The sequence below is a fragment of the Ctenopharyngodon idella genome, chromosome 19, assembly GCF_019924925.1.
Source record: "Ctenopharyngodon idella isolate HZGC_01 chromosome 19, HZGC01, whole genome shotgun sequence".
Classification (NCBI taxonomy): domain Eukaryota; kingdom Metazoa; phylum Chordata; class Actinopteri; order Cypriniformes; family Xenocyprididae; genus Ctenopharyngodon; species Ctenopharyngodon idella.
The window spans coordinates 14,514,066-14,537,218 of NC_067238.1; the positions used below are offsets into that span (position 1 = coordinate 14,514,066).

At 38.9% G+C, this 23,153-nt stretch overlaps 2 protein-coding genes across 14 annotated transcripts in view; one reads left to right on the forward strand and one right to left on the reverse strand.

Moving 5' to 3' along the window:
* The window catches only part of gnb3b (guanine nucleotide binding protein (G protein), beta polypeptide 3b), a 36,846-nt gene that overhangs the window by 888 nt on the left and 12,805 nt on the right, over positions 1-23,153 (forward strand). The gene's annotated exons all lie outside the window — the stretch shown is intronic.
* si:dkey-89b17.4 (zinc finger protein 62 homolog) lies at positions 153-16,623 on the reverse strand. Of its 12 annotated transcripts, none has more exons than XM_051873432.1 (5): positions 16,279-16,513; positions 8,973-9,068; positions 6,348-6,669; positions 4,813-5,964; positions 153-3,519 (listed from the first exon to the last, which is right to left on the reverse strand). In XM_051873432.1, exons 3-5 carry the CDS (start codon positions 6,602-6,604, stop codon positions 2,574-2,576), a joined length of 2,355 nt encoding a protein of 784 aa, XP_051729392.1. In that variant the 5' UTR covers positions 6,605-6,669; positions 8,973-9,068; positions 16,279-16,513; the 3' UTR covers positions 153-2,573. The 12 variants fall into 12 exon arrangements, with proteins under 12 accessions (XP_051729392.1, XP_051729394.1, XP_051729393.1 ...); XM_051873434.1 differs by lacking the exon at positions 16,279-16,513 and adding an exon at positions 16,118-16,213; XM_051873433.1 differs by lacking the exon at positions 16,279-16,513 and adding an exon at positions 15,624-16,016.

Consider the following 23,153-nt stretch of genomic DNA (forward strand, 5'->3'; position numbering starts at 1 on the left):
ACATAATTCATAAAATAGTATATATATCAAAAGTGGGGAATGTTCAAAAGTTTCAAGAATGAAACCTAGATTTAGCAACAAGAGATCATCTAACTTAGCGATGAGTCTGAACAAAGAGATGGAGTCTGATTATTCTGTGAGAAAATCAAGCGTCAAGAGCAAAATCCTATGTGGTTTATTAAACAAGTAACAGTAAGGTATATGTTGTTCTCATCTAAGATCTTACTAACCACAGTAAACAAACTGCTTACCCCAGCTGTCAGGTGCATTAAACATTCTAAAATCCATAAATGGATTCATAATAAACATTTTTAAAAAGACACCATGACATTGAAAACAGATGGTGGATGGTGACTCTTTCAGAACACCAACCATGAGTGACAAACTTTAAAATCACACATAAATTTGAAGTGAATGTTACATTAATTTTCCAGCTATTTATTTTTATTATTTGAGAGCATTGAGGTTATAATTCAAACATGTTCTGTTAGGAAATGAATTATCAAAATGTATTTTAAAAAAAGTATACAGTCACATATACATGTATGTGTGCGAGTGCGCATTATATATATATATATATATATATATATATATATATATATAACAAACAAGGAAGAAAAAAAATATTAAAACTTTTTATCATTTATATTTGGAATCAAAGTAGCAACTGTGCACCTGGGAATAATTTCCTTTTATCCAATTGTGTAAAATTTGCAAGGGCATAGGTACATAAATATATAATCTTCCCATGCTCTAATAATAGCGCATACAACTTCATTTTCACTCAAAATACATCGAGTTAGCACCAGTGCTCCCAGGTAATATAGGTTGAAAACAAGCTCAAAATAGTCAAATGCAATTAAATAAAAAAATAGAAATAAAAAAAAAAGCCCAAAACAAATAAATACATGGGTTACCATAAAGGTGTAACTGAGGAGTTAAAATAAGATTGCCTTGCTGATTGTAATGATCACAAAAACTTTCCTTAACGTGTGAGCTTAAAGAGTGAAACAGGCACATCCAATCTTGACATGAGCGTGGGGGGGACAGTCACGACATCACGTGAGAAAGGCAATAATAATACAGTGATATGTTTACACTCATTGTACTGCAAACAAAACACACATTATTACAGTTCCCTGTTTATTGCACAAGGGACAGAAATGTTCGTTTAAAAGCATAACAAATAATGGCAACAAAATAGGAGATTACAGTCACTATAACAAGTGTTCTTTAGGAGTCCTGCCATTCCTGACTCCGTGTCCAATATCCTCTGGAGAATGGAGGGGTTGAAACAAGAAATCCTAAAACTGGGAGTTCTAAAACTAGCGTTTTCAGTTACAAGTGTTAATATAAATAAAATGCATACTACAGTGATCTTTTATAAAAGTTTTCCTGTAAATAATACAGTCAGAGGTACAATACAATACAAGGTAAAACCAAATGCCATTACAAGCCTATCAATATACATTTTTCCCCCCTTTTGCTTTTCTCACTTTTTTTTCTTAGCACAACCTATCGTTTCTATACACTAGCAAGTTAGTTGCAGTTTTAAAATATGGGTTCTGAGCAACATCATAAAATTAAAGGGAGAACGAACAAATGATGCCACTAAGAAATGAACCCAATAAGCGCAATGCTGTCGTCCGCTGAATAATAATGTCTGAAGCTCATCTTCGTGCTGCGAGGAACACACAAGTTAAAAAAGTTAGAACATCAAAAGAAAGGGGGAGGAATACAAAAAAAAAACGTTGACAGTCCTACACAACAAAGAAATGTGTTACCTCCAATAACTGAAGACGTTTCAATTACGCTCTATACACTGTTAAACATAGTTACTTCTACTTGTTAAACATACAAGTTGCTCGACATGTCTCGGAATTCATCAGACAGTCAACATGTTTTCTTTGTATTGTCTAGGATTGAAAATTGTGAATGCTTTGAAGGCTGTCATCAAAGGGGTAGCTGGGCATGGGATGAAATGTGTTTTTCAAAAGCTTGTTTCTTGTAGCATTACCCTGAACGTGGGAATACGTGTCCATTTTGAACCTAATGTGGCTACAATTTAATCTTCCCATTGTGACATCGCAAAAACAATACTGATGTAACAGTAACGTGTTGGGAAATGTGCTGTTTTATACACAACATATATGGAAATGTTTCATCTGAAAGCAATTCGTTTTCAAGAATTAAAACAAGACGCCAGCTAGTTTGCACTTCTTCGAAAGGCTGGTATCAGAAATGAAGGCAGTGGCCCTCAATGTCCCCCACCCCCAAAGGGAACTATGAAAATGCAAATAAGGTCACCTGTGGTGTTTAGGATGAGGGTAAGGGTGGGGAAAATGTCACTATGACCTAAAACTAACAGTCATTATTTAATCCAATGTTTCAGGGTACATGCAGGGACAGTTCTGTTAACCTAAACAACAACCTGTTCAACAAAAGCCTCACAGCCACACCTCAAGCACTAGAGATGAAGATGAGTGAGAGGAAAAGGGGGTTTTGGCACCTCCAAAAGCCTTGGCATGGATCTCCATAACAAACTGCAAGTTCTGCTTCCCCAATTTAACCCACTATAAAAAGGGCCCAGATGGCATACCCAAATAGTTGGTGGTACCCATGTTCAGACCAGTAGAAGGTGCCGAACTGTTCCAGTGGACCTTCTGATGATGTCTTAAGTTGGATTTGCTGGAGAAGCGCTTATCACACTGCTGACACGAGAAAGGCTTCTCCTTGGTGTGGATGCGGCGGTGACAGATGAGCTGGGTGGAGACACGGAAAGCCTTGCCGCAATCCGGGCACTGGTAACGTTTGGGTTCTGTGTGGATGCGTCTGTGGTTTTTGAGTGCCATCAGGTTGGAGAATTCCTTCTGACAGGAGTTGCAGAAATAGGTGCCCATCTTGTGGCTGTTCTTGTGATTCAGAAGTGAGCTGGCGTGCCGGTAACCACGGCCGCACTGATCACAGACATGCGACTTACACCCCGCCTCATTGCGACTCTGCTGTAACTGCTGCTGCTGTTGTTGTTGTTGCCCAGATGAGCTGCTGCCACTGGGGCCGTGGTGTGATGGGTTAAGCTTTGGGTGCCCATTTGGATCCAATCCCTGGGCTTGCATCAGCGTAAGGTCAAGCCCAGAGCCCCAACCCAAATCAGAGCCACTGGACGAAACCCCAGGCTGTTGCGATGTTTTTGGGGCACGGCCATGTTGCATTTCCAAGTGGAGCCGGAAGCTAGCCTGGGTAGGGAAGCTCCGCTGGCACAGAGTGCAGGCAAACTCCCGCTCCTTTTGGTGCACACGGCGGTGATTTTGTAGCTGGGAAGAGACGCGGAAAGCCTTTCCACATTCTGGACAGCGGTGCCGTCGGGTTTCAGAATGAATGCGACGGTGGTTCTTGAGTGCGAGCAGGTTGGAGTAGGTCTTGAGGCACACAGCGCAGTGGTAGATGCCGACGGTGTGGGTGTTTTTGTGATTAAGGAGTGAGCTGGCATGCCGGTAAGAACGGCCACACTGGTCACATCTGTGAAGACAGAGACAGAGGAGAGAAAAAGTAAATCTCACCTGTTCATTGTCCTTTTAACCCCTCTATAGTTAGTAACCTAGATTAGTCTGAAAGTAGCCTGACAGTTTGTTGTTGACTTCTATGATAACGGCATTGACGGATACACAAGTACAGGTATATGATCTTGAATCCAGCTGCCAAAACTCAAAAAACTGTCCCAGCTTGGACAATAGCATTGCCTATTAAAGCAGTTAATAAACTGAATATGGATGATAAAAGTGTCAACCAATTGTGTTTGGTGTTGAAGTCAGTGGTATAGTAATCTATATAATTTATGGTAGTAATAGATGTATTTTTTAACAGCCTATAGGGCAAACCTAGTAATCACAAATAAAATATAGTTCTTTGATAAAAATGTACTGCAAAATCGCTATGTTTTCAAACTCATAGTATTTATACTTAAAGATTCAAAGGTTTAAAATGGTAAATATGTTACCAGGTACAGAATGAGTACACACAGGAAGCTTTATAAATGCAACAAGTAAGGTTTTTGGATTTGACCTGAATTCTGGTCGGAATCAAACATAACAAAGGTGTGGTGAACTTGTTTCCCAAGCACTAAGCACATGTGGTGAAGCAGTATGTTACCTTTTTTCTTTCAGAATTTGACTTCTCTAAGAATTTTTGTTCTGATCATGTATGTAACGTTATGTGTTAGTGTTAGTATGTTGACACATTTATAAAATATGCTTCTTCCTTTTTTTTCCTTTTATTGTCTTGTCAGCAAATGAAACTGATTTTTATGCTTCACCACAATAGCAAACAAAGCTATATTTATAATATTAACGAAACATGCATTTAATAAATGGATGCTGTTTGGCCTAGATCAGTATTTTTTCCTGGAAGCACTACAGCTGATATGGTCAGTATGAGAACTTATGGCAACTGAATGTTCAAATGCTAACAACAGTAAACTACACCATACATTCTAGAATATTATCAATCAGATCAATTAATGATTTGGCTATATTTAGTACAATACACACATCCACCTATTAAGAACATCAAAATTTACCTATTATATCAAGACATCCTAACAATCTAATGCATATTGCTAACTGAAAGCAAAGGGGGGTAACTTATCTGGTCTCCACTAATCAAACTGTCCAAACTTCAGAAAAATCCGAATTCCGGCACGCGTATGGTCCCGAGGAAGCCGGATTGGAGATCATATACCTGTAATAGACATGTAGAAACCTGTGATCTTTACTAGTTCACTTCAAAAAACACGAACAACAGACGTAAACTCACGTGAACCGGTATTCCTCTCCCTCTCTTGTGCTTGAAGTGGCCTTCCTCACGCCCTCCTTGCCTACCTGGTTGTCCCCGCAGCGGTGCCTGGCCAGCCCAGAACGACCCTGGAAGCTCTTCCCGCAGGTGGGGCAGCCAAAACGGGTGTGGCCTTCCTCGTGGACTCTCTGGTGGTTCCGAAGGAAGCGGGCCAGCCGGAAAGCCTTGCCACAGGTGGAGCAGATATGCCGCTTCTTCTGCGTGTGGATTCGCATGTGGTTGCGCAGGGCCATATAGTTGGAGTACGGCTTGTCACAATATGAGCAGCTGAAGTTGCCAATTTTGTGTGTGTTTTTGTGGTTGAGCAGACTGCTAGCATGCTTGTAAGAGCAGCCACAAAGGTCACAGGTAAAAGGGCGTTCTTCACGCTCTGGGGACCCCAAATCACCCGTCTCCATGCTCATATTAGAGCTGTTGAGGGAGGCAGAGGAAGAAGGAAGCTGGGCACTGCAGTTATGTGAGGCCAGATCTGTGGTTGTATTAAAGACTTGAGAGCACCCATCGCATTCATATTCAGCTGGAGGAGGAGCAGTCTGCACGCTGGGACCAGGAAGGGGACCGGGAAGATCTTTACAGAGTTGGTTGCTGGTGTGTGTTTCAAGCTGCCTCTGATTCCTGAAGCCCCTACCACAGTCAGAGCAGGTATATTTTTTCAGAGCGAAATGCATTCGGAGGTGGTTCTTCATTGCCAGTCGATTTGGATAAGTGGAGTTGCACACGTTGCAGTGGTATTCACCAATCTTATGTAGGTTCTTATGATTGGCCAGACTGCCAGCATGACGGTAAGTACGTCCACACTGATCGCAGGCAAAGGGGCGGCGGCCGCTACCATCATCCACTTGCTGGGCCCTAGCCCCTGCATACGGTTTCTTGAAACCTTGAGGTTGACCGTAATTGGGGTTCACAGGAGGATTCTGAATTTTGGGATCACCCATCCTCATAGCTTGAAGCTGCGATGGGCCTCCCTCATAGCGGCCACCATTGGGATGAGACATGCTTTGAACACGTTGGTCTCGATCTCCAGTCTTCGCTCTGTGCTCTTCGTGCAGCCGTAGATGATTTATCAACTGCTTCTGAATCTTGAAGGCTTTCCCACACTCCTCACACTTGTGCCTGTGAACAGACAAAACACAAAAACAAACAGATAAGAAAGCAGTGTTAAAATGAACTTTCAAAAAAAGAAAGAAACAGAAAGAGGGAAGGTCCCCTTACAAATACAAAGATGACTACACAATGCTCAAATGGGGTACAGACATTATGAAATTCAGACTCAACTGCGTGTATGTGTGTACATCAGTATGAGTTATGTTTGCTGCCCTGGGAAAAATCACCAAAGCACACTGCCTTGACACTCAAAATTTCATTAAATCTATTCATTCAGTGATGACCTGGGTAATCACATGAGTGGGGAACTCATGATAATACATAAGCATTCAAAGTATGCAAAGAGAACTAAACAGTTAGAGTATAATAGGGCACATGCAATGCTGGCTAACCTCTTTAAGTCAAAATGAGTCCTCTGGTGGTTCTTGAGAGCCAGTAGGTTGTAGTAGCGTTTTTGGCAGACAAGGCAGCGGAAGACCCCAGTCTTGTGAGATTTCTTATGGTTGAGCAGGGAGCAGGGGTGTCTGTAACTCCTTCCACACTGGTCACACCTGTGGGGCCGATCAGAGTCTGGCATCTGCTGAGGGTTTACAGGGCCCCCGCTGTCACTGGTACCAGCACCGCCCGTCATCCCTTTAGCTCCATTCATACCCTTGTTCAATGCCCCCGCTCTCACCTTGCCTGGACACAGGTGAGTGATCAGCTGATGGCGATCTGCAAAGAACATGCCACAGTCAACGCAAATGTGGTTCCTTCCATCCATTTTGCCATTAGAATTAGAGCTAGTGCCACCCAAGCCCTGTGTAGATCCATCTGGCCGGGGAGGTCCATGGACTAGCTGGTGGTTAAGCAAGTCCTGCTTTCTGCTGAAGCTCTGGCCACAGGTGCTACAGATCAAAAGACCAGTTGTATTACCCTCTTGTCGCCTCCTCCACTCTTGCTCACCAATTGGCGAGAGGGCAGAGGAGGGTCCTGCCCCTTGGTTAACCCCATGGCTTCGTAAGTGGCTACGAAGTGCCCTTAGGCTGGCGTAATGATTTCCACAGACTGTGCACTGATAAACCTCTCCATCATCATCATCATCTTTGTTATCCATTCTCTTACTGTTGCCCTGGGAATTGTCTTGAGGACCTCCAAACGGCATCTGGTTGTGACCACGTCTCTGACGAGTACTTTCTTTGAGGTTGCCACTGCCTGGCAGAGAGGCACCACCAGGACTATGGAAGTTTATGTTACCCAAGTAACCATTGGTCATACCGCTTTGGTTGACACTATTTGGTTGACGATGGTTGTGTGGAAGAGGTGAGTGACCAGAACTGCTTTGAGCGAGAGAGCCGTCAAATCGGTCATGGAATTCCAGTGAATCCAGGCCACTATTATGGGAACTGTCTGGGACAAAGTGTGCTGCATCACCAAGATTACCAGGCAGTGAAATTGGGGTTGCTGCACCACTCTCCTGATCCTGAGAATGTACAAAGCCTTGTTGAGAGTCTAGACCTGTCAGTGGCTCAGAGGAAAGCCAATCTCCCTCTGTACCCATCGATTGTGAATTTGGCCGGGTTTTGTGACTACGTAGGTGACTATGAAGGGCTGCTAAGTGTGGATACTGCTTACAGCAAACAGTGCACTGATAATGACCAGTTTGATGGGAGCGTTTATGATTAACTAGACTCCCAGCATGTCGATAGCTTTTCCCGCACTCTTGGCACTTAAATCTGCGTTCAGCATCATCAATTGTCGACTGCTCCTGAGACCTTGTCTCACCATTGGATGATGATATTGATGGTTGAGAGTTTGAAGCCAGTCCATCAGAATTTAAAATAGCAGGACCATCTTGAGCATGGGTTGTGTTATGAGGGTCGTGGGTAAGATAATGAATTTTGAGACTCTCTAAGTCAGGATGTCCCACTCCACAATATGCACAAGTATATATGGGGTTATTAACAGCAGGGCCTAGCATTGGGTCATAACGCTTGTCGGGTAATGGAGGCAGTGGAAGAGAGTCACCTAGAGCAGGTGTATAAGGATTCACAGCTGGAGACCGAACAGAGCTAAGATTATGAGGCACTATCCCTGGGAAACTACGTGTTAGCCCCAACGAAGATGATGCAGCATTATGTAACAAAAGGTGCTCTTGAAAGTCATTCTTATTAGGCAAAGCCACTTGACAAAGATGGCAAAAGCTGGGTGCCATGTCATCGTTCTGGGGGCCAAGGGGGCGAGGGTCAGATTGTGCTTCAGGCACAAGAGCCCCCATGGACATTCCAGGGGGCTTAAATTTTGAATGAGTGCGTTCATGAGCATTAAGAGCTGCAAGATTATTGAACTGTTTGTAACAGACATTGCACTTATACATGCCCTCTTGATGAGACTTCTTATGGTTAACCAAGCTGCCATGATGACGATATGTCCTGTCACATTGGTCACATTTAAATGGTCTGTCCCAGGCATCTTCAGATCCTGGAGATTTCTGTTTGTCATGGTCATGGCCAGGCATTATTCCACTGTTGTTTATGTGACTCCTGAAAGCTGCTTCAGACAGATCTTGTGCTAAATTATAATCCCTGTCTTCATCAGCATTGTCATCGTTCTCCTCTTCTGCTTGGGCACTTGGAGACAGGGTGTGGACACGGAGGTGGTTTTTTAGCGCCACTGCATTGGGCAACGTTCTGGTGCAGACTGGGCACTGGAAGGAGCCCATCTCATGAGTTTTTTTGTGAGAAGCCAAGCTACTGGCATGCTTAAAAATGCGTCCACACTGCTCACATTCAAATCTGCCATTCTCTTCTTGATGATAGTGTGCTTTCATGTGCTCCAGAAGGCTAGGTGTACTTGGGCAAATGATGTCGCATTCTTTGCAAGGAAAACCCTTGGCACGATTCATATCATGCATAGCCATGATGAGAAAATTGAAATGGAAGGGGGAAATGTCCACATAAAATGATCCTCGAACAAAGAAGAAAAGGGGGCAATGTGTGATGTTCAGCTCTCTGCTTCTGTAGTATCAGCCATTTTACCTGGGTGACAGATATTCTCTCCAATCAGCCTTTCAATTCCACTCGATCACAGCAGTTCAGAGAGGGTCTGGACAGTTGTGGGGCATCAGAGGAAAGCTGAGAAGATACAAAAAAGAAATAACATTAATTCAATTTAACAACGTAATTATATTAATCATTTAATGTATGCACTGGTGAAAAAAATACACTTGAATGACAGAATCATTTTATAAATCTAAATGCTAGTTTAAAACATCTTAAAAATCGAATGCGAAGAGCCTTTGACAAAAACCAAGAGCCTTTGACAAAAAAACATTCACTGTGATAGACATGTAGCCACATTAATATGTGATATTAGCACTGACATTTGATCCCACATTTAGGTCATATGACAGACACACAGGTTCAAATTAGCTGAAATGAGCCAGCTTTGTGTACCTGCACAACACTCATTTGATGTTAACTGTACACGCCATGGCTGATAACTCTGCTGTGCTTGTTTACATAGCCACAAAACAAGCATAAGCAAAACTTTACCAAAAATTAAGTAAATTGCCAGTATATTCAATAAATATAAGCCTACAATTCAAAATAGGTTGTCAGTACATAGCGGTGGATAAAGTTCAGCCCAATTATCACGATAATCCAAAAAAAGACTAAAAAAAGACTTCTAAAAGAAAAGAAAACAATATCCAATATTGTCTGATACTGATGAATTACGTTTTAAATAACAGCACAAAAAAGCTAATTCATTAGCTTTGTGGTATGAGAGTATGTAAACTTTAACAATAGTAAAATAGTTCAGCAGTTATCTGCAATCCATATGGGAAAGGCCACCTAGAACAAGACAGCTTTAGCAGAATGTACTCTAAATATATCAAGCAAAATCAGAAATCATTCCAACAACAGCATGGTGATTTGGAGCCATTGCAGCCTTGGGACCTGGGAGAAGTAGTGCAGTCACTAAAAACATACAGTCATCCAAATAACACTAGTAAATCCTCTCTGAAGTAACTGAACTGAAGCAGAAGCAATGTTCCTACATCTTAGGATGGTCGTCCTTCTTTAACCCAATAGAAATGTTGAAGCAAGCAGTTCATGTAAGACTAAAAACATCAATGAGCCAAAGCACTTTCATAAACAAGAAGCTTGGGTCAATATCTTTAGGTAAAATTGATTAACAGATACTCACTATTGGCTGTCTTACCATTGAGCTGTTCCTACTTTTGACAAAGAATTTCAATGTAGACTGAGTATCATTGGAAATGCTACTTTGACAGCTGAAGATACAGCAATTTGCAAGCATCCAATAGTCATGCATTTTCAATGAGAGCTGTTGATTTAAGTCTATGTAGCACAGTGGAACAAAGTTTAGCAGAACTAAACTTTATGCAAATATGCAGCGTGCAAATGCAGTGAATACGAATGAGAATGCAGACAGTGAAGCTTGCACCTTGATACAACTAAATACAAATTCCTACTAACAACCGTGACTTCAATGCCTTGTCTTCCCCCGACACCCCTTTAACTAATCTGCCAAATAGTAATAAGTATAAGTAATAAGTCTGCCAAATCTGCCAAAGTAAATAAGTCTGTCCTATGTACCATATTCATGTCCAGATTCATAACTATAGACAGTCTTTGACAAATCTTATGGCATAACAGTTGGTTTATGAGGAAATCTTTTTAATTTAAAGCCACATATGTGATGAGGTCTTGGCAGCACATCAGATCCAAGATTAAGACTGACCAAGATTTTATTTCATTACCACATTTAATATTTTTGTGAACCGATTAACTCAATTTTGATACTGACGGTTAGTCCTCCTCGTACAGTCCTCATTTTCAGCTATTTCAAAGAGGTTAAAACAATCAGATGTGCTCTTCAAAGCACATGCATGATTCTTATTTTCTGTTGCTTTTAGGGGTCACTAAGTGCCAGCACTACATATAAAATCATTTCCTCAAATTAACCCACTGATATGGGCATCACTAAAGTAAGTGAAATTTGGTTACTTGTGCTCCAATCTAAATACAAAACCAGTTTGATACAAATCTAACATTCATAGCTGGGAGTTCAATAAAAGAAATCAGTGTGTTTGGCATCAGTACAGCATTAGTGCACTGTTGTATTCATGATAAAACGTAAATCTCACAGTATTATTCAAATGGAATTTGCTCTAAGAGAACTAAATAAAATGCATGACCACAAATTCACTTCAATTAGACCCCACGGGGGAACAATTCATCTTACCACACAACTGGAATGAAAGAAACCACACACAATTCCTTTACCACACACAATGGCCATTTAAAAAACTGAAACACTAGAAATCTCAACTGGATTATTTTCCTGCCTCTCTCAAGCCTACTGTATGGCATTATTTCGCTGTCAGTACAATAACTTCAATAGAGTCACCTCAACAATAACCCTATGTTCAGACAATGTGTGACTGATATCAAAACCTTTCAATGTGAGGTGATTTGGCAAAAAAGAGGGCCCAGTATGGCAAAAACTGTCTTTTCTACACTGCGACTAGGTTTAAAGAATAATTTGAAATAGTAGTATAGTTCAAAAATGAATCATATTACTTCAAATGGGTCATAAGTATAGTTTCAGTGCAGCTCTAAATGAAAAATGATTTTCTTGTATGCATCTTACATAGATATCACCCGTCATTTCAAATCAACAGTTCATATAATCACATTCAAGCTACTAGCTATAATCAAAACTAACCATTCATGATTATCAAGAAAATGTATTACTTTAATTATTGATTTAATGTATCGAGGGAAACATAATGAAATATACTGAAAGAACAGTAATCCTTAAAGGCTTATGTAAATGGCTGAGGTGAGAATATCATGCATAATTTTTTCCATTTAACAAAAAGTTTTTATAATGTACAGTGTTATGTAATTTACAGAACATACACAATAAATCATGTTGGTCCCACTTCATATTAGGTGGCCTTAACTAATTCTTAAATTTTAAAATACCTGCATGTAATTACATCTTCTGTAATTATCTTCTGTAATTACATTTATAATTAGACTGTTGACCCATCCCTTACACCTTAACCCACTCTTAAACCTACCCATACCACCAAACCCGTCCCTAACCTTACCCGTATCCCACCTCAATAGCAGTAAAAGTGTTCTGGAATATAATATGAACACAATAAGTACATTGTACTTATTTTTTAGTGTAAATACATAGTAGTATATTTTATATTAGTGCCACCTAATATAAAATATTTTCAATAACAGAAATTAAGAAATGTACCAAACATCATCCAAATGTCTTTACCGGAAATACCTAAAAAAATAAACTGTAGTTTCACCGAAAGTTTAACTGTTTCTTTTATATTTTTTTGCTACAAGTTACAATACAGATTCTATGAAGTGTTTATGATGTGATCATCACTCATGCATAGCACAGCCTGCTGTATGTGGAATGAGTCTAGAGTCATCTCACAGCATCTGTGATCTCTGTTAGAAACGCACACCCTTAGGGTATATAACCTGACAGTGGTCTCTGACTCAAGACCATCTGGATGCTTAAGCTCCATCAACGCTGTCAAAATCCATATTGCAAAATGCCATATGGGGCCAGCTTTACAGAATAAAATGAATATAATAATATACAAATACACAGAAACCCTATTTCCACTATGTTTGCTCATTTAAAGGATCAATCAGTACACAAGCAGTACTAGAACCTGTTTGCAGGACTTGACATTAACTTTTTTTTGCCCATCAGCCACTTTGGCTAGTGGTTTTCCAAAGGTACTAGCCACTCAGCATTATTACTGGCCACAATTTTGACATTGATACCACAGGAATAAACTGCCATATAGATATGTTTAATATTATCTCATAATTTGGCAGCAGGTTTATTAGGCTGCTGTCACTTTAAGACCTGATGCACGGATCCATTATACTGTTACACATGCGTTTTCTTTCTCAAATGTTTATGTTCACTTAAAACATAACTGACTGTGTTTACGTGAATACTCAGAGACCAGCACTTTGACATTATTTTGTGTGTATAAGACTGTTTAAGTGCAATAGGCAGCAAAAAAACACAATTTAGTACTGAGAGGCGGCTTTATGTGCATGCACTTTGGATGTGAGTACAAAATCTGCAGGAACGAGTAAAATTATGCGCAATACATGCAATCTCACGCAGAAATTCAAGCCCTGTAATGACAAAAATATTCTTTTGGAGCAAATGAAACGAGTGAGGGGAGGCGGGTTTGTGTGTCAACTCGCTGTCGGAGAAATCATGAGAGCACGAGAAAGCACAGCTGGAATCGTGTATCTATTCTGTACAATTTAGTACTGAGAGGCGGCTTTATGTGCATGCACTTTGGATGTGAGTACAAAATCTGCAGGAACGAGTAAAATTATGCGCAATACATGCAATCTCACGCAGAAATTCAAGCCCTGTAATGACAAAAATATTCTTTTGGAGCAAATGAAACGAGTGAGGGGAGGCGGGTTTGTGTGTCAACTCGCTGTCGGAGAAATCATGAGAGCACGAGAAAGCACAGCTGGAATCGTGTATCTATTCTGCAGAAAATTAGTATTGGAAGCAATACTATATACTATAAATAAAATTCAACATGCCAAAGCGGCTAGTAAGAGTGACTACGTTACACGCCACTGCTGAAATCCACCCGCATTTGGAGGGTGTTAATGTCAAGCCCTGCCTGTTGGTAAAATCATGGTACATATACACGTGGTACTGAGTGATTCACATACATGATATTTAACTGGAACTTTAATAGGATTGGGAATCGAAAATCAATTCCAATTATGGAATTATATACTTAAGGTCAGGAATCGGATACTTGTAATGATATTAAAATTTTGATTCTGCTTATCGATTCCTGTGTGCTCGTTTTAATGAGATTTCAAACCATTTTCAAGCACAAGACGACGCAAAGGAGAACTCAATTTGGCACTCGCGTTGTGCACTGTTTTCTTTGCGCACACTTCCAAAGTGTGCGCACAGATAACCGCCTCTGATTAACATTAGTCAAAGAACAAAAGAAAAAGAAAATCACTCATTGATCTTGACTGAATAACTTTTGTAACTTTAATAAGGATTAATCTGTATTTTATTTATAAATGGAAAACTATGCAGTGCTATTTTACATCTGATTACAATTTCTGTACCTAAAATTTGTTCAGTTGTATTTATTTGTGCTAATTTGTTCTTATTTAATTACTGTTTACTTGTCTTTAATAATGCTTGAAATTTGTATTAGTTAGTCCAGTTGTTTTTGCTGTGGTATTTTTGTTAAAACCCTAGGAAAATGTTAGTGTTCTTTAGGCTGCTGATTTTTGTTCATGGAAATAAGCTGCAGCAAAACATTTTGCCAAAAGACACAGAATACCTTACTGGAATCTAAATCGGGAATCGATAAGAATTAGAATCGATAAGCAGAATCAAAATCGCTAAAATTCAAACGATACCCAACTCAAAACTGCAACCACTTATCACTGTACATACACAAAAAAAACATGGCATTATCATGGTAACATGTCCAAAAAAAATGTGGTAATATGTATTTATTAGTGAAATAACCATCTAAATCTAATTCAAACCATCTAAATCTATAACTCGCATACTACATAAGCAGTGATAAACTGATGAGTTTTAAATTAATAATTCAGACAATTCTGTGTTTGACCAACTGACCAAAAAAAAAATTAAAAGAAATATAAAAGCTTCACAAATCAAACATCACAATGGCTTCCAAGAAAGTTTTACTCCACACAAAAACAATATGCAGCAATATCTAGTAGATATGCAGAACAAAACTAGAAAAATGTGTAGAAGAATTCACAGGCCTGGAAAACACTATTGCCTGATGACTATGGGAATTCTGTGGACATTCAACTTTCTTAGAAAAACTAAATATAGAGACTATATAGAGGCCTTGTGAGAAGTAATATGGGTGCATAAAAACACTAATGTTCATTCATAACAACTTTGCTATTATTTTTCCTCTAATCTAAATATGTATATGAGCCCCCAAAACATTACAGCAGCATGTTATAAAGCTGAAACATGTTATGCATTGTATTTAGCTATTGCATAACTTGAAAAAAATATATTCACTACATTTCCATTTCCAAAGATTTTAATCATCTCCATAACTTTTCCATCCCTTCAAACACTATTTTAAAGTACCCTGATGACCATCAGAACCCTATAAACATTGAGTACTCTAATGAAAACTAAAGATAAAGACTAGAATATAGTGGTAAATCACCTGGGTACATAAAAACACACAATCATTTGTAACAACCTGGCTATTATTTTCCCCTTCATCTAAGACCCCAAAACACTGAAAACTGTTGTTATACATTATATTTTGTTATTTCCCAATGGCGTACCTCACAAAGAAACAAACGGGATGGGCCCAAAACGTATGTGGACCCCCAATAAAACCTGAATAACAATAATTTTAGTTCACTAGAACAAAACCTGTTTTTATATAAAATGTAAGCGTGTAACGCTTCGCTATGACCTTGGCCTGACGCTCCCACACCCGATTTTTATCCGGACAAAAGCAGATGCCCGACATTCCGTGTCATTTTCCCTTCCCAGACTCACTAAATTAGACGTCGAAAGCCCCGAATTAAAACAGAAATTACCGTATATCCATTTAGGCTCAATACACGTGCATTTCTGTAGACAAATACGTGTGTACATCATTGTGAGGGAGACCAAAATTTACATCCCGACCCGTATGTTTTTCACAGGATGCGCGTCGTTGTGTGCAAATATTAGCTGGTGGGCTATAGCAGCTAGATCGACTGTGAGGGGAGAAAAAATTGATTTTCGAAGCTGTAAACGCTTTGGACGAAATATTCGTGCTCATATTTAGTCTACCTCGTGTGTGGATTCGAAAGCGCGAAAAAATCCAGCGCTCTTACGCGATCGCATCGATTATTTTAATGTGTCGGTCTGTCTGACAGCGACAACCCCCCCGCAGCTAACGCGCTAGCCTCCCCTCTCGATACTAGCGCGAAATGAGAGCAAACAGTGCAGTCTCGTAAAAATGAAGTCGTATCGAAGTCGTAAATTTGAAATAACAGTCGTGTAGCTAAAATAACACTCATATGGATTTGACTGAATCGATACACACCCGGCATATACTGTGAAATGGTTTCTGCTTTTAGCAGTAAGGTCAGTGCTAGTCGGCTAACAGCCTAGCGACACAAAGATCCGGAGGCTCGCGAGCTCTGATTCAATGAATGTGGCCATTGTGTGCAATTAAACAAACACCTTCAAGCTGCAACCACTTACCCGACTTACAGACGTGCACAAAGATCAGGGATGGGGGTTTATGCTCTTTTTGATTGCGCAGAGGATAAATGGCATGTTCAGTCGCTCGCCATAATTATTTTTAACTATTTTTTTTCTTCAGCGGGCGGCTCCACCGTCTTTTTCTCGGTGTATTCAGCACACTTCCTGCTGCGGGCTGAATGGAGATGGCGAGCTGCGGACGTGATCCACCGCGTCACTCTGCGCTCATTCTTCGTGTGTTTGCGTTGGAAGTAAACATTGTCCAATGTACCATGGACCTAAATTTTTCTCTAAAATCACACAGCAGATGTTTGCGTAAAGCTATACAGGTAGCACAGAGACAGTGTCCTGCAACTTTTTTTTTCCCTTCCATTGGAAATACCACGAAACAAAAAGTACCATGGTAGTACCATGTTTTTGCACATGCAGCATGACAGGTCCATGGTATTCTTTTAAGTACATTGGATTTCCATAGTATAGGAGACCGGGGCTAGTTGTCTTAAAATAAAGTATTTTTTTGTAAATTTTATCCTCTAAACTAGGGGTTTTCAGGGAGTGACTGGGGTTCATGAAAAAGTCTAGAGAAAAACTTATAAGTAAATAAATAAAATTAGATTAAAATAAATAAATTAAAATGTGATTACAAATATTAGTTATTAGCCTATTAAATAGACTAAAATAAATTAATAAGATGTATGATTAATATAAATAAAAAAATAAATAAATGAAACATCTAACAGTACATTAAAGTATAATACATTACTATAGTGAATAGAAAAAAAAATTATGTAACGTATATGTGTGTGTGTGTGTATATATATATATATTCACTGTATAAATTGGGTGTTATTAAAAGATAGATGCCTTTGAAATTTTAGGATGGGGGTCCATGGCATCTAAAATATTGAAAACCCCTGCTCTAAACAATTTATTTTCTATAGCTATGCATTATAATACACAATAAAACCACACTGACACATTCTGTTTCAAGTGTCATGTTTTAAAGTTTATACATTTAAACATTTTTTAATTACAATATTTAGAGGCCCAAACCATCTGGTTTTATATTTTTGTGCATTGCATTTGCAGTTTCATTAATCGTCTTGGTTTCATACGTTGTATTGTGTACATTTTTGGGGGGGCTTTTTGTCTATGAAGAAATTGACTTTCAGCAATAAACCTACTTGAGAAAATATTCACTGCATAGTATTAAGCGTTATTAATGTAGTATTACTGATGTTTTTCCTTCACTATCCAGTCAACTCATTAAAATGAATAAAAGATAATCAAAGCAGTGTTGTAGTCAAGACCAGGACCAGAAGAAGGTCGAGTCTGAGTCAAGGCCAAGTCCTGACCATGACCATGAAAATTGATCTCCATCTCAACTTAAAGGATTTGTTCACTTTCAAATGCAAATTACCCCAAGCTTTACTCACTCTCAAGCCATCCTAGGTGTATATGACTTTCTTCTTTCTGATGAACACAATCGGAGAAAAATTAATAAATATCTTGATGCATCCGAGCTTTATAATGGCAGTGAACGGGATCAATGAGTATGAGCTGAAGAAAGTGCATCCATCTACATCCATCCATCATAAACGTGTACTCCACACTGCTCCAGGGGGGGTTAAAAAATGCCTTCTGAAGCGAAGCGATGCATTTGTTTAAAATATCCATATTTAACAAGTTATGAAGTAAAATATCTAGCTTCTGCCAGACCACCTTCTGTATTCAAGTTATGAAGAAAGTGTAATCTGTCGTTGTGTCAGTTACACTTTTTCCATAAGTTGAATAGGGAAGGCATAGTGTGAGTAAAGCTTGGGGTAATTTTCATTTGAAAGTGAACTAATCCTTTAAATGAGCTGGTCACGACTATTCCTTAATGACATTACTATAGGCCACACAATTTACATTTGTTTAATGTACATTTGTACATTGTATATCAGTGAACTACACTACAGTATTGCCATCTGTCATTGTACACCACTGAATAAAAAATGCGTACACACTGGCATTTGAAACAGTAATTATTGTACGTATCTGCAGCTTGTTTTCCAGCAGACCAAATGATTACATAACAAGTAACCATTACATGGCAAGAAATCAAAGTTTCTGCAGTTCTGTTTTTACCACAGCTTTTTCTGGATATAATTAATTATGAGCACAATCTGTGGCAAGTCATAATATTTTCACAAGATCAGACCCATTCCAATTAAAGATAACAAACACGCATTTGTGAGCATTAGTATTTTAACAATAGCTAAAATATGACTACCTACTAATCAAATGTTCAGTAAAAATAAGCAGCAATAGCGGCAGAGGTATTGAGCAATTCATGTTATGTTTGCTTATACATCTAAATGCTGGTTTTAAATAAAGGTGAATTTGTAAAAGTGATTGTTGGTTGGTTTTACCTGTGTTTTACAGGAGCTAGAGTCTGTAGTTTGATTTATGGCTGCAGTTGACATTCAGTCCGCACTTAAATGGCTCCAACTCATTGCAAGACATGCAGATAATTCTGCACAATTATTCACAATGCACAACAGACTGAATTTTTTAGTGATTTTTATCAGTGTAATGTATGATCAGCTGCTCTCTGCTGTCTTTTTTCCTCTGGAGAATAATGCCTTTAGTTGTTGGTACTTGCTTAATAATGACTGGTCCATGTTGTGCTTATATTTTTGCTATAGCTGAAGCACTTTTTATCAGCTTACCATTGGAACCTCTGAACGTAACACCAAAATCTTCCGTTTTGAGCCTTTCAAATTCAGCTTTTGTGACTGTTTTGTGTCCTCTTCAGTTACTCCATGTTCACTTTGTCACTTAATTTGTGCCTTATACATGCAGAGTTGTTATTGTGGTAACACTTTATTTCGATAGTCCACTTCAGACATTCTAACTTTTAGTAACTTTGCAACTACAAGTCAGCTAACTCTCATTCATTTGCTACATGTCTACTAATACTCTCATTAGAGTATTAGTAGACTGTTAAATCAAGTTTAACACAATAAGTTGACATGTTGGTTATAGCAAAGTCCCTTTAAGGCATGTTAATTCACTTGGCAGCCATGTTTGAAACGCCTCTCGGGCAGCTATTTCAGTGATGCAAGTACAGCTCCTATCTCTTTGAATGGGGAAACTTAAAATTCTCCAAAGCTGTTCACCAAGCTTACGATTAAATTTCATATTTGAAATCACCAATGAAATCTGACAATAACTGTCTCATAAATTTGGTTTCTAAATGCTCAAATCATGACAAAAAAACAAAAAACAAAAAAATGCATTTTTCAGGCTGGAGCAGCCAATGCACGTGTGCAGTCCTCAGCGTGCGTCTCGTCTCAGAACACTGACTGTTTCTATAGCAACCGGAGCTTCTAAAGGCAGCTGCAGTGACGCAACGACTTTACCAATTGGTGATTGGCTCTTTTATTTAGAAGACGGGACATGTTCCGCCATATTTCGTGTTGCATTTTGCACTCATATTCGTGTTGCATATGAGTGCAACGACTTTGTATATGAGTCTTTGGTTATAGTCAGTAAAATGTCTGGAGGACATTAAAGTGTTAGCAGATATATTTTGAGAAATTATTCCCATTTATATAACTCTCATCAAAGTATTAGTAACTGTCTGCATTATACCTGCTAACACTTTATTTTTATGCTCCCCCAACAGACATTGTACTTACTATAAGTATACAGGGCCTAACTTTGCAAGTAAATGTCAGCTTGTCTACTAACCCTAACCCCTAACCCAACAGTCTACTAATACTCTAATGAGAGTTAATTGACGTGTAGTTGCAAAGATACTTATAGTTAGTAGAATGTCTAAAGTACATGGACCATCAAAATAAATTGTAACCTAAAAATCATTCACTCCTGCCAAGACAGGCTGAAACAAATACATTTTCCTCCACAAAATGCAGAACCCAAATTAAACTTGCTTATACAATTCCAAAGTGAACAAAATGCTGTCACATCAATGCCTGGAAAATTCCTCAGTTCTCCACCAGAGGTCTCTCCATCCATTACATCCATGCTGACAGCTTGTACAGAAAATTAAAAAAAGATCCATCACATACACTACAGAGTATGAGTTACCTTCAGTTTGCCACTGTGTAGGTATAATAATATTATTAAATTACTTTAGTTTTTTGTCTGATGATGTTGCAGAATCATAAATGCCCAGAGTGATGGTTATTATTTAGATAAATTAACAGGAATGGCAATTTTATAGCACATTTCATTGACAACAAGTACTGCAGTGTGATGTATTGTTCTTTTGAAGATAGTTGTACCCAAACCAATCTTAAAGATCTCCACCTACTTCCTGTTTTCTGACTCATCTTTATTATTGATGCAGCCTACAACGGAACAGTCATGGAGACCTTTTGTGGGTGGTGTGACCTAGTGGTTAAAGATCCAGTAATTTGAAGGTCGGCCGCTTAAATTCCAGACGGGGAGTTTCAAATAAATGTTTCATGCTAATGTCAGGTTTCTCCATGTGAACTGCAACACTGTAAATCACTTTGGGCCAAAAATGTGGACTAAATTACTAACTAGTATTATTCTAAACAGATAATGCAGTTTCCTGAGGTGAACTTGTGTTGTTCACCACCAACCCTGACACAGTTTCCAGAAGCGTCATGAGTTCATACCTTTCGGCAAATAAGCGTGTGATCAGGAAGCACAGGAAGGTCACTAATTAAAGCTGGTAAATCTTTCTCAAGTGGCCTCAATCAGCCTGAAGTTACAGTTATGGTCTGGAGGAACTCTTCAAATACACTTTTCTTACTGTTATTTATTTATTTAATTTCCACTACAAGTAAAATTATGTATTTTGTAAAATTATGTTTGATTCATCCTGTGGTCGAAATGGCCTTTTGTATATTTTTGGAATAAAAGTTGACTTGCTAAAGCTAATATCAGCTAGCATTTATACATGCTAAATACACAGAATTAATACTTTGCATAAATTCACTCATAAAAAGCTCCCAAACTTAAGAAACAACCATTTTCTGAATAAAATGTGTCTTAGAAAAGCAATAACATGCTCTTCTCTTCATGATTTGATGTTTCATTCATTGTCCGCACCAAATGTTGCAGGACAACCTATGCGTTGTACTTTAACACTTAGGGTTAGAGGCTTGCTGAAACCTCTAACCCTAAGTATACTCTTAAAAATAAAGGTTTCAAAAGAGGTTCTCACAGTGATTCCATAGAAGAACCATTTTTGGTTCCCCAAAGAACCTTTAAGTGATCAGTTCTTAAAAGAACTTACCCTTCTTTGAATAATTTGAATAATCCAAAGAACCTTTTGTGCAATGGAAAGGTTCCATGGATGTTAAAGGTTCTTCATGGAACCATCAATACAGAACCTTTATTTTTAAGAGTGTATGTGTGCTTTCTAGAACAAACACAACAAATAATCCTTGCAATGACATTATGAATTTCAACTTTTCCCACACTATCAAAAATAATACACACAACACTGTTTTTTCTTTGTCATAAATATGGTATGCTTTAACACTGCCTCAAATGAACTTGCTTCCACCTGTTAGGAGGATTTTAAGGAAGATGGCTCTTAGTGCCATAGACTGGCAGTTACATACTACACGGCTTTAGAAGATAAGCCCTTCTTGGCATGTTTACCTTGTAAATTAGATCCATTAGCTCTTCAGAGAATGGTTCAGATAGTGTTTATTGTAAATGTCTGTTGTTGCCAACTTTAGTACAATATATTGAAAATGTTCAAAACCCAGTGAACTTGTGTCAGTGCTTCAGGGCTCATTTGACACACTAAACATATATTCTATTTTCCTGTATAATATAGCAATGGGTCACAAAAAATAGGTTAATTGGTGTACCGTGAATTAGCTATGTTTCTTATGGGCAAAATTGGAATATCGCATAAAACATTTGTGAATAAAGCACCATTTTTATCCCATGTATTCAAGAGAACAAAATCATCACTTCCTGGGAAATTGCCACAAAATATCTATAATAAAAATGGAAGTTGCTGCTATCAGTGAAGCCACTGTGGCTCTTTTTTTTCAACATCATAAATGGCTTGAGTCTCAGAGCACAGACGAAATGCAATAAACGCTGTCATGTTATCTTGCTTTCGGATGCCTGGTGTTTGGGAATGCAATCATGTGAGACACTTCTGGGAGGGAATTAAACCAAATCATTTTGATGACAGACTTTGGCTCAGGCATTTCAGAATGATCTAACCAACATTTAAGATGATGTGCAATGAAATTGGTCCACTGGTTAGGGCAAGCTCACACTACTGGACTTTAAGACTACCTGAATTGCTGTGGTGCTCACACCACAAGGTTTCTTATCACAAGACATTTGGTCAAGAGGCAGGCCTGACCAACAGCAAAAAAATAAATGTTTTCTTACGTAAATTCAGTAGAGAAATTCACGCACATTATGAGATTTTTCCGTTTATACTATCTGCACTGTGATTGGCTGGATTAGTTCCACCTTGTTGTTGCATTGCACACACTACACACCACCATTTTTAAGTGCATCAAGTGCCCGAGGGACAGACCCTCGACCCCTTGATTTTGACCGAGGGAGCGAGTCTACTCAACAGACAGACAGCCCCCATCACAGACCGTTCTTGAGATTCATGTTCGAGGGGTGGCATACCAGTATACAGTCCTTCCATTCAGACTCTCTCTAGCTCTGCATACTTATGAAGTGCGTAGATGCGGCTCTTTCCTATCTGAGGCAAATGGGAATCCCCGTACTCAACTACCTCGATGATTGGCTACTTTTAGTCCAGTCGAGTCAGGAGCTATGCGCCCACAGATCCCTGCTCCTCAGACATCTGGAGAACCTGGGATTCAGAGTCAACTGGCAAGAGC